Below are 12,404 nucleotides of genomic sequence, written 5' to 3'. Positions count from 1 at the left end.
TTGGCGAGAAAGCATAAAAAAATGCACGAGATTGTTTGTTTGTTTCGTGCAGGGATGAGGAACTTCAGTTATGAAGATAGGTTAGAGAAGGTTTACATGAGTGAAAGCAGGCTGGGAGGAGATTTGATAGAGATATTCAGAATTGAGGGGTCTGGACAAAGTAGGGATTCTGAGAGCAGACAGGGAGAAACTGTTAACAACAAATGCTAGAGATCACAGCGGGTCAGACAGCATCCACGGAGAGTGAGCAAGCTAATGTTTCAAGGCTAGATGACTCTTCATCAGAGCTGAAGTGAAGTGTGAGGCGGGGTAGCATTTATGCTACAGTTTGGGAGGGGGTATTGTGGGGTAGTGGGTGTAGGGTACTGGTGGAGAAAAGACGGTAATAGTTCAGATAAAGTGATTGGAATGCGAGAATGGCAGAACAATGGTGTGTCTCCACGTGCTTTCGTATCATCCATTTCCAACACTTCCTTTCCTTTCCTTGACCTCTCTGTCTCCATTTTGGGGAATAAAGTGTCCACTGCCATCCACGACAAAGTCATTGACTCCCATAGCTCCTTTCACCACAGCTTATCACACCCCAAGTCCTGCAAGGACTCCATCCCATACTCCCAGTTTCTTTGCCTATGTCGCATCTGTTCAGATGATGCCACCTTCCAAAACCACGTTGCTGGTGTGGCTTGCTGCTTCGATGACCATGGTTTCCCACCCACTGTGGTTAACAGGGCTGTCAACGGCAGCTGACTATCACCTGTGCTTCTGCCCTTGCCCCTTCCCATCACTCTCAACTGCATGATCGGGACTCCCTTGGCCTCACTTTTCATCCCACCAGCCTCCACATTCAAAGGATCATTCTCTGCCATTACAGACAACCCCCAGTAGAACACCACCACCAAGCTCATCTTTCCATCACTTCCCCCGTGTGCATTTCACAGGGATCGTTTCCTCTGGGGCACCCTACTTCATTCTACGACCACCAATACCACCCACCTTCCCTGCAACAAGTTGGCATGTAACTGCAGAAGGTGCAATACCTGCCCCCTTCTCCTCCACCCTGCTCACCACCCAAGGGCCTAAACAGTCTATCCAGGTGAAGCAGCATTTCACCTGTACCTCCTCCAATCTTGTGTATTGTATTCGCTGCACTCAATGTGGCCTACTCTACATTGGAGAAACTAAACGCAGACTGGATGACCGCTTTTCGGAATACCTCCAGTCAGTGCACAAGCATGACCCCAATCTTCCTGTAGCTGGTCATTTTAACAGTGTCCTGGTCATATGCCCACTTGTCTGTCTTCAGCATGCTGCAGTGTTTCAATGAATCACAGTGCAAACTGGAGGAACAACCTCTCATCGTCAGACAAGACACTTTACAGGCTTCTGGACTTAATATTGAGTTCAACACCTTCAAATTGTGAAGCTTTACATGTTATCATGTCCTCTCACCCCTCCCTCTATCCCAGTGGGACTGTCTGTCCTTCTAAGTCTGGCAGGAGACGCACATCGTTGCTCTGCCATTCTCACATTCAGATCACTTTATCTGAACTATCAACATCTTTTCTCGACACCCACTACCCCCACAACACCACCCCCCACCTCACCATGCTGTAGCATAAATGCTGCCCCCTCCACACTTCTCTTCATTTCAGCTCTGATGAAGAGTCACCTAGACTCAAAACATAAGCTTGCGCTCACTCTCTCCATGGATGCTGTCTGACCTATTGTGATCTCTAGCATTCGTTGTTTGCAGTTCAGACTCCACCATCTGCAGTAATTTGTTCCTTCAATGAGCAACTGTTCCCACTTGTGAAACGATCAAGAATGAGAGGGCACAGATTGAAAAGCAAAACCAGAAAATAATTTTTCACATAGCGAGTGGTTAAGGTTTTGAGAAACACTATCTGTGTGTGTGGTGGAATTAAACTCAATTGACTCAACAGGGTATTGTGAAGAGGGAGAAACCAGGAGAGTGGCACAAATTGAATAAAAAAAGGTCAGAACACACACGATGGGGCTGAATGGCCTCCTGTGCTGTATCAATTCTCTAATGAGAACAAAAATAGAAAAACAATTCAAGCAGCCTAGTTGAACAAAAAAGTTTCAGATCCATGATCTTTCATTCTGACAAAAGGTCATTGACCCGAAATATTTTATTTGCTTCTCTGACCATAGGTTGACTATTGCCAGCAGTTTCTCCTCTTTATTCCGCATTTACACATCTGTAATGTATTGTTGGAGTCATGGGCTGTGGATTGTCTCCAGTGTAACTGAGTTCAGCTGTGCTTCTGTATTCACTGTCATAACTCAGACCAGGCACTTTCTCAAAAGGGCTTCTGTGCAAATGCAACTCCCAACCAACAGGACTTTTTTCTTTAAAAAAAAGTATATTGCTAGCAGCCAGGATGCAGATAACTTCCTCTCTCAACTGCTATTGGTGCATGTTGGAATAAAGTAAAATAACTATTTGGAGGGGAATGACATTCGTTCAAAATGATAGGCTGCAAATATTTTTAGTTCTGTGTTGCAAAATTGACATTTCCTCGCTATTGTAACCCTGTTGGCTGGAGATCCATATGTGCAAGGGAAAGTGAAATTTACTCAAAATAAATGTTTGGAGAATGGCTTTTTAATTACTGATGCTGCGTCATTGTGCACTTCGAGCTTTAATGATAGTGGTGTAATTTTAGCATGTGTGTATTTCTGTCCGCAGTTGCGAGAGCTGGAGGACAAATATGCGGAGTGTATGGAGATGCTGCATGAAGCACAGGAGGAAATCAAGAACCTGCGTAACAAAACCATGCCAAACAGCGCACCACGACGCTATCATTCACTGGGCCTGTTCCCTTTGGTAAATATGTGGAAGGAACATATTGCAATTGTCCACTTGCCATTCGATCTGTTCAGTTTGGGCATGTTTGGAGTGGTGGTTTTATTCCGATTTATGTTTGTCTGATGTGTTGATAACAATTAAAAATACCAGACCATAGGGCTTCTCTCTAATGAGAGTGCAATGACTGGTGACTTAACCTGAAGGTCACCACACCTCAGGCGAGGTGAGAGGTTGAGAAGGAGAGTGCTTCATGGTAACCTCAGGCAGTGTGGGAATTTAACTCCTGCTGTTGACATCAATCTACATTGTGAGCTCAGCCAACTGAGCTAACAAACCCCCATAAGTACTGGTCTGACAATGCCCAGTCAAAATCTGACCATTCAGTTGACACATCCTGAGGGAGTGGACTGGAGAATGGTGTTGAAACTGCAACCAGATCAGCCAAGTTCTTATTGATGGGCTCAAAGTGCTGACTGGTGTAATCTTACTCCTAAATAATAATCAAAACTGTCCAATCAGACATTGTTAATATATTTCTTTTGAAATGGATAAAAATGCTTCTAGATTATGCAAAAGACATCCGGAGATTAAACCACTTGATGTCTGTCTGTATCAACAGCTTCTTGTGATTTCATCAGTTACATTTGGATCATTTTAGTCGTGTCCTTGTTGATGACTAATAGGTCTAACAATGTGGACTTCAGGTTTTAAATTTTGCCTGGGAATTAGATAGGCAGCATGGCTTCGTGCAGGGGAAGTTGTGTCTCTCAAACTCAATTGAATTTTTTTCAATAAGTGACCATGATGATTAACAGCAGGGCAGTGGATTTTGTGTACATGGACTTTAGCAAGGTTTGTAACAGATTGGGGGAGTGCAGATAGTGAGGAGGATTGTTAGAGAATACAGCAGCATATGGATAGGCTGGATACTTAAGTAGAGCAAGGGTAATTGGAGTTTTATTCAGACTAGTATACAGTAAATGGCAGAACCCTTAAAAACATTAACATAGAGAGGCATATAGGTCCACAGTTCCCTGAAGGTGGTAATGCTAGTGGAAAAGGTGGCCAAAAAGGCACATGGAATGCTTGCCTCCTTCACTCAGGGCATTGAGTATAAAAATTGGGGAGTCATGTTGCAGCTGTATAGAACTTTAGTAAGGCCACATTTGTATTATTGCATACAATTCTAGTTGCCACACTATCAGAGGATGTACATAGAGGCTTTGGAGAGGGTACGGCAAAAATTTACCAGGATGTTGCCTGGCTTGGAGGATATTAGCTATGTGCGAGATATTGGACAAACTTTGTTTGTTTTCACTTGAATGTCGAAGTATGAGGGACGGCCTGATAAAGTTTTACAAAATGAGAGGTGTAGATAGAATGGATAGTCAGAGCCCTTTTTCCCAGGGTAGAAATGTCAGATATTAGGGGATGTGGGTTTAGGATAAATGGGGATAAATTTAAAGGAGATGAGAGGCAAGTTTTTTTTTATACAGAGGGTGGTAAGTGCCTGGAATGCACTGCTAGAGGAGGTAGTAGATGCAGATACAATAGCAATATTGAAGAAGCATCTTAACAGACACATGAATAGGTAGGAAATAGAGTGATACAGACAGTGTAAAAAGGCAAAAGGTTTTTAGTTTAGAAAGGGGTCATGTGTGGGCATAGGCTTGGTGGGCTGAAGGGCCTGTACCTGTGCTGTACTGTGCTTTGTTCTTTAATTGGACTTTACTACTCCAACATAATTCCTCTTTAGTACAGGCTAATGTTGCAAGTCTGATATCCTGTGTTAGTTATTAAGTAATAGAAACATTCAAATACAGTAAGATCAAGGAGTATTTTGCCCACAAAGCCTGCTACTGCAGCCATTAAGATGATGCCTGAAGTCATTGAAGCCCTGATGGACGTACCAATGTCTTTGTTATTAATGGTCTCAATGATCGTGGAGTGGGACATCAACGTAGAACCTTGTGGCTCAGAGACAGGGACACTGTCCACTGTGTATCAAGACAACTTCTGCTGTTACATTTGAGAACAGAACTTGAGCTACAGCTGGAGCATTCGAAGGAATGCAACATAAATTCCCAAGCTGCAAGGAAGGAACTTCTGACGACACTGTTGAAGAATTTTCTCTCACAGCATTGACTTTCTCATGAGTCCTTGAGGAGCTCTAAGCATTCCCAGACCCCAATTGCAGTGATTAAGTGGAATGCCATTAAACACTAAAGACACCCCCCTCTAGATGATTGGACTTGGCTGTAGCTTGAACTATGGCTTCTGGCAGAGCTATTGAAGCTTTGTTCAGAGCCTCAACCTTGTGAGCCCCTTAAGTGCTCAGAGATTTCCTGTCATCATTACTTAAGATTTCTTGGCTAATGCCAAGCTTTAACTTGCCCAAGGTATGAAACATCAAATGAGTTAACAATTTGAGTCCAGTGTGTCTCTGCAAGACTAAAAAGTGTTGGAAACATTTTTTATAAGGTACTTCTAGAAGATACAGAGGCCCAGTGCAAAAGACAAAAGGTGTTGTTAGTGGGGAAGGAAAAGGAAAGTGTGATTTAGGGTGTTAAGGGGAGAGAATTGGTCCTCTACCAAGAGCAAAGTAAACACGATACAAACTAATTGTAGTTTTTCCAGCAATTTCTGATTTTCTAGCATCTGCAGTTCTTTCTTTTTAAACAAGATACAATCTAACTGAGGGTGGGGTGAGGTGGAAGAGTTGACACAATGTCAGTTTCTGAAGTTATGGAACTCGATATTCAGACCTAGAGGATGTAAAGTGCCCAAGCAGCAAAGGAGGTGTTGTTCCCTTAGCATAAATTGTGCAATATATCAGTTTTCGCACTGGAGTGGGAAGGTTTTTTTAAGCATTTGTTTGTCCAACCTGAACTCGGGAAATCTGGAAGAACGGACTACTAGATGCCCAGTAACTTAATCCAGTGCTCATTTCTGCATGGTTCACGTTTCATTTTATTTCACAGGATTCTTTAGCTGCTGAAATTGAAGGGTCGATGCGTAAAGAACTGCAGATGGACACCTCGCCTGCCCTGGAACAAAGGTACTTCCTGAAAAAGCAATCTTTAACTTTTGTTTGTCAAGTTCTACCTGGTCAGCCCTTGCCATAAGCCACTTCATTTTGTAATTGTTGCCCTTTCACATTATTTACAATTGTGCAGAAGCTGAAAATTGTTAAATCAGCTTCAGTATTGTTAATGGGTATAGATAGAATATACTTAAATGTTGTGAGCTTAACTATTTTGTAGTTATTTAATTTGAACATATTCTTTGCAAAATCATCCTCAATTTATTCGAGCTAATGCAGGAAATACTGCCATTAAAATGTTAGAGCAAAACCTGTTCTTTAATAACCTTTCTGTTATCTGTGTTAATTCGGGTACTTTCCTGTTCTTTGACTCAATATTGTGGTTTTGTTGTCTTCATTAAAATAAAATGAACACCCGTAGTGTGCATCACTCAGAAATGGGCAAACAGAGTCCTCCGCTGACATGTTCATAGGTATGCACTTTCCGTGAAGACAAGGCAGCTTGGGCTGCCATTGTTTGCCTGCCCCTATTATCTTCCTTAACCAAGAAACCTCCCTCTGCTGTTTCCTAACTGGATGACAATTTTTGTATAAAGTCTCCCATGAAAAGTTGCCACTTGCATTGCCTAGCCCTGCACTTATTGCCCATTCATTATCGCCTTTGAGAAGGTAGTAGTGAGCTGACATCTTAAACCTCTGCAATTCATGGCAAGTAGGCTGATAGAAAGGAACTTTCAATTTTTGGACCTAGCTGGTAGAGGTGACTGGTCGGGAAGTCCTTGTTGAAGCTACTGTTGCTGCAGTGCATCATGTAGATATGTACCATTGCCACTGTGCATCAGTATTGGAGGGAATAAGCATTTGTGGATGTTGTGCAAATCCAATAGTGTTGAGCTCCTTGAGTGTTGTTGGAGCTGCACTCATCTAGGCCCCGAGATGGGTATTCCATCACACTTGTGCTTTATAGCTGGTGGAAAGGCTTTGGGAAGTCTGAGTTACTCACTGCAGAGTTCTGTGATTTGCTTTTGTGGGCACACTTTTTATAGTCATGTTACTTAAATGTGAAGCCCCTTATAGGTGAAAGACCTGCCCATGTTTGCCTGGCAGTAAGCCAAAATCCTTTATTTTGCAGATAATGGAGAGAAGAAATATGTTGATTGCTGTGTCTGGGAGGATATGTAATTTCATTTACAAGTGCAAGCATAATGGAGTGTACATGAGTTTACTGACCAAAGTTGCTAAATTTGATTACTAATGGTTGTATACATAATGCAATACAAAGGGAAAGCAAGGGGCATTATTTGGGAAAGGCATTGTTAGTTGACGTTTCAGTGAAATTGAATTTGTTGCCCTGTTAAGTCACTGCATTTTCATATCTAGCCTGGCCTGGTATGAATATGACTCTCAGTTTCCACATTCCATTGTGTTTTTCTTAACACAACTGTTGTGTGTAAACCAATAAGTAATTAAAATTTGTTTAGCTTTGAATACAGCTGAAGCCCAGCCATGTTCTTGAGAAAAGTATTTAAAGTAGTTTAGCTGTATTTCTATTCACGCGAGGCGTGAAGTCACATTTCAATACATGCAAAAACATTTGTGGCGCAGAAGTCAACTCTGTTTTGCTGTGAATCTTTCTACTATCAATGTGTGAATATACATCTTAAAAAAATAACTTAAACAATCTGGCATTTTGAATCTCATGTTGTATCTCATCTGAGTAAAGCCTTAACGACACTAGTAGGAAAAGACAGGGTAGATAAGCTATTTCCACTGGTTGGGGATTCTAAAACTAGGGGCCATTGTCTAAAATTAGGGCCAGATCATTCGGGAGAGATGTTAGGAAGCACTTATATGCACAAAAATTTAGATGTTTGGAATTCTTCCACAAATGGCAGTGGATACAGGATCAGTTGTTAATTTTACATCTGAGAGATTTTTTATTAAAGCAAAAATATTAAGAGATATGGGCCCAAGGCAGATGTAAAGAGTTAGGCTGCAGATCAGCCATGATCTCATTGAATGATGGAACAGGTTTGAGGGGCTGAATGGCCTACTCCTGTACCTATGTTCCTGCTATTTGTTGCTGCTCCTTATTGCAGTTCCTACCAAGGGTTCTGTTTAATGAATATAGCCCTCGCCTACGTCATTGAGCGTATGAATCAGGAGGAGGCCATTCAGCCCCTTGAGTCTGCTTCGCCATTCAAGAAAATCATGCCTGATCTGCTTGTGACCTCAACTCTACATCCTCGCCTAACCTGATCAACTTTTGATTCCTTTGTTAGATAAGAATCCATGTACCCTAAAAGTTATTCAGTTCACCAGAGCACGGTGGATGCTGACTTCTAAAGATGCACGACCCTCTGAGAGAAAACCGTGCTTCCCATTTCTGTTGTAAAAGGGAGACCCCTTATTCTTAAATTGTGCCCCTTCATTCTACTTCATTCTACCAAAAGAGGAAGCATTATCTTAGAGTCTACCCTATCAAAAGTCCCATCAGGATCTTACAAGTCTTAATCAGCAGCAGCAACGGTCTAGTGGTAATGTCACTGGTCATTAGAACAATCCAGAGCCCCAAGCTGATGTTGTGGGGACGTGAGTTCAAATTCTATTATTGCAGATGGTGAAATTTGAATTGAGTTTAAAAAAACAAAATCTGGAATTAAAACTTGGCGTAACAGTGACCAAGTAATCGCTGTTAATTTTTGCAGACGTCCATGTGATTCACTAATATTCAGATGCATTATAACACACATTAGAGGCAGCTGGATCTTGAATCTGACATTGAGACACAAGAACCCTCCATATTTTCATACTGTTTTGGCATAAACAACAAACAAATTGAACTAAAGTAAAAGGAAGACAAACCTCTGTACTCCACATTTTAATATAATTAACTCAATCCCCAGATCTATTTGCCTTGTTACCTTTAACTCTGAGATGTTTAGCATCGTATTAAAAGAATTAGATACTAACACACCGCAATTTAAATTGAAAGTGTTCATTTCTTTTTAAAAAATAAATCTTGCTGATCTTTCGGCGAGGTGTTAAACCCAGGCCTCATCTGACCCCTCAAGTGGATTTAAATTATCCCATGGCTCTATTTTAAAGGAGGACAGGGGAGCTTTCCCAGTGTCCTGACCAATATTCATCCTTCTTTCAAAACAAAACATGTTGAATGAAGTGTTATGATCCGGTCATTAATGCATTGCTGTTTATGGGAGCTTTTATGTGCAAAGCTGCATTTCCAACATTACAGCAGTAATTACACTTCACAAACTACTTCACTGGAAGTGTAAGTTTTTCCTTGCTGACCCTTGACTCTTATGATATTGGTGACTTCTTCAACATTGCCCACAATTACCCTCAAAACCAGCTTCAAGTGATGAAATTATATAAATATTGAAACCTTTCTTGTTATTCATTCATGGTATGAGGGTCAGGCCAGTATTTATTCCCAATCCCTAGTTTCCCCAGAGGGCAGTTAAGAGTCAACCACAATGCTGTGGGTCTGGAGTCACATATAGGCCAGACCAGGTAAGGATGGCAGTTTCCTTCCATAAAGGACATTGGTGAACCAGATGGGTTTTTCTAGCAATCAACAATGGATTCATGATCATCATTAGGTTTCTTAATTCCAGATTTTTATTGAATTCAAATTCCACTATCTATCACGGCAGGATTTGAACCCAGATCCCCAGAACATTACCAGGGTCTCTAGACTACCAGTCCAGCAATAATACCACTACACCATCGCCTCCCCCATAAAACAACATCCACAAATCAACACGTTCAGCAAAAACATAATCTGCAATAGAAGTGCATTTGAATCATGGTGCGGTGCATTTCATTGTCATGGAACGAGAAAAAACGGTGAATATTTGGTTTGCTACATTTACCTTGATCCAAATCTTGCCTTCCCGTCCAGAAGCTGCCAAAATGTGGAACTGTACGGTCCTGTTTAATTCCAAATTTATTTGCAGGTTAACCGTCTGCTATGAGGAGTTGTGTAGTAAATGTGCACCATGTTGCAGCCTCGGCACTTTCTGTGTGTGTGCGCCAAGTACAGCAGTGATCAGCCTGTTAATAGCTTTATTGTTCCTGCAGACATCAGCAGAAACGGGTGTTTGAAACTGTACGCACAGTGAATCAAGCTGTCAGACAAAGATCGCAGGCACCGTCACCAATGAACATCCCAGGGTCTAACCAGTCCTCCGCAATGAACTCTGCCTTCTCAAGCTGTGTCAGCACTCCCCGGTCTAGCTTCTACGGTGGCGACATCACCAGCATAGTCATAGACAACAAGACGAACAGCATCATTTTAGAAACCGAATCAAATGAAATAGGGTAAGAGAATCTGACTGTGAACTGGAGTTTTTCTTTTGTTTTTTGCTCAGATCACTTCAAAGGTAAAGGAATGGAGGTCACATCTTCATTGTGTCAGAGATGTGGTCGAGATGTGTGAGTGAGGTGTCTCTGTCGTTTGAATAACATGTTTAATGTTCAGTTAAGCAGAAGCCTTCCAGAAGGTACACTAGGTTATGCCACTGGTACATCACTGCATTAGTGTGTGGGTGTACTTGCAGTAGAGTGGGCACAAAATAGATATTCCAGGGTGTTGCCAGGACTGGAAAAAGGCAGCTATGAGGAAAGATTGGTTAGGCTGCGGATCATTCTCCTTGGAACAGAGGAGGCCGAGGGAAGATTTGATTGAGATGTACAGAGGATAGATGGGATGAGAAGAGCCTGATTACTTTAGTGGAGCAGTCAGTGACTAGTGGCATAGGTTTAAAGTGATTGGTAGAACAATTAGAGAAGAGATGAGGGGTGGGGGGTAAATGTTCAGGGTCTTGAACTTGCTGCCTGAAAGGGCAGTCAAGGCGGTAACCCTCAACTCTTTACAAAGATGTCAGGATAAGCCCCAGTAACTTCCAGGGATGTGGTCGAAAGGCTGGAAAGTTGGATGGCTTAATCTTTGGGCAGACTGGTCTCATACTGTGCCGTAAACCTTCTGTGACTTCCATGAGCTTGCTGTACCTAGGAAAGAAAGTCAAATACCATTTAACTGAGCTCACCTGTTCATGATTTTCTCATAATAATTGACCGTGCCTGCTGTTGTGGTTTTTCAGCAACACTCTTCACTCTTGCACCAGACCTTGCCCCATCGCACTCCTGACAATCTTGTGTTCTTTTCCAAATCTGATTCGGTTTCTAAATTCTGAATCTGCTACCTCCCATCTCAAGTTATCCTGAAGTAACGCAAGTTGCATTTTATCCGAGCACTGTGTCCCAGTAATTGTTGCTGCTTTCTGGTAGGGGGCTGTGGAACAGGCAAGTTTGGAATGGCACAGTGGTTAGCACTGCTGCCTCTCAGTACCGGGAGCCTGGATTCGATTCCAGCCTTGAGTGACATTCTGTGTGGATTTTGGATGTTCTCCCGGTGTCTATGTGGGTTTCCTCCCACAGTCCAAAGATGTGCGGGCTAGGTGGATCAGCTGTGGGAAATGTAGGGTGATTGGGTAAGCGTCTGTGCGGGATGCTCTTCGGAGGGTTGGTGTGGATTTGAAGGGCCAAATGGCCTGCTTCCGCACAGTAGAAATTCAATAAAGTTATTGTTAGTGGATGAAGGGTTCAATGATGAGGGCACAGACTTAAAGCAATTGACATCAGACCCAGAGATGAGGGGAAATAAAAGCGGAAATTGCTGAAATACACAAGACAAGTAGAATCTGTAGAGAGAGAAACTGTGTTAATGTTTCAGGTTGATGACCTGCTGACTATGTAATATTTCCTGCTTTTATTTCAGCTCTCCAGCATCTGTAGTAAGTTTGCATTTGTGACGTAAGGAAGTACTTATTTTTAAATGCAACGAGTATTTAGGATTTGGAGTGCACTGCTCTGAGAGGGTGGTGAATTTGGATCTGGTATTAATTTTCATCTGGGAATGGGATGAATAGTTGAAGGAGAAAAATACACCAGGGATTGCAGAAAGAGCAGGGGAGTTGGAGTTGGAATAAGTGGAATACACTTTGGAATAGTAGGTACATTCTTGTTGGACCAAATGGTGAAAGTCTGTGGGTTACCGGTTTACAATTGTCAACAGCTCTTACATTTTAACATGCTCGTGCTGGTCAGAGATGTATAAAACTCCTGCAGGGTTATTCAAAAATTAGTGAACTGTTCAATGAATTTGCATGAATTAAATTGAGGTAAATAGATTTTCACCCTCCCCTTTGCCTGGTTGGTAAAACTCACTTTACCTCCCTTAATCAATATTTAAATGATTCGTGTTCCATTCCTGTGAAAGTTTGGGCTCAATCTTTTTTGAAAACAGCCCATGGCTGACAGAGTGCTGATTTCTGAACATTCTTTGTCTAAAAGAATGGTTGCCCCCAGGCGAAGAGAGAGAAGGCAGCTAAACCGGTTCAGTGATAGTAGGAACTGCTGATGCTGGAGTCTGAGACGACAAGGTGTGGAGCTGGAGGAACACAGCAGGCCAGGCAGCATCAGAGGCGCAGGAAAGCTGACGTT

At 42.2% G+C, this 12,404-nt stretch overlaps 1 protein-coding gene across 6 annotated transcripts in view; it reads left to right on the top strand.

Annotated features, from left to right (window-relative positions):
• The window catches only part of trak1a (trafficking protein, kinesin binding 1a), a 189,126-nt gene that overhangs the window by 160,442 nt on the left and 16,280 nt on the right, over window positions 1–12,404 (top strand). For all 6 annotated transcript variants that reach the window (XM_048613609.1, XM_048613592.1, XM_048613603.1 and 3 more), the window contains 3 exons: window positions 2,714–2,851; window positions 5,815–5,891; window positions 9,981–10,220. In XM_048613609.1, coding sequence (XP_048469566.1) covers window positions 2,714–2,851; window positions 5,815–5,891; window positions 9,981–10,220 — 455 coding nt within the window. The remainder of the gene's footprint in view (window positions 1–2,713; window positions 2,852–5,814; window positions 5,892–9,980; window positions 10,221–12,404) is intronic.

The sequence above is a fragment of the Rhincodon typus genome, chromosome 2, assembly GCF_021869965.1.
Source record: "Rhincodon typus isolate 14 chromosome 2, sRhiTyp1.1, whole genome shotgun sequence".
In the NCBI taxonomy this organism is placed as follows: domain Eukaryota; kingdom Metazoa; phylum Chordata; class Chondrichthyes; order Orectolobiformes; family Rhincodontidae; genus Rhincodon; species Rhincodon typus.
Note: the sequence above shows the minus strand (reverse complement) of the source record. Positions and strands in the feature narration are given on the sequence as shown.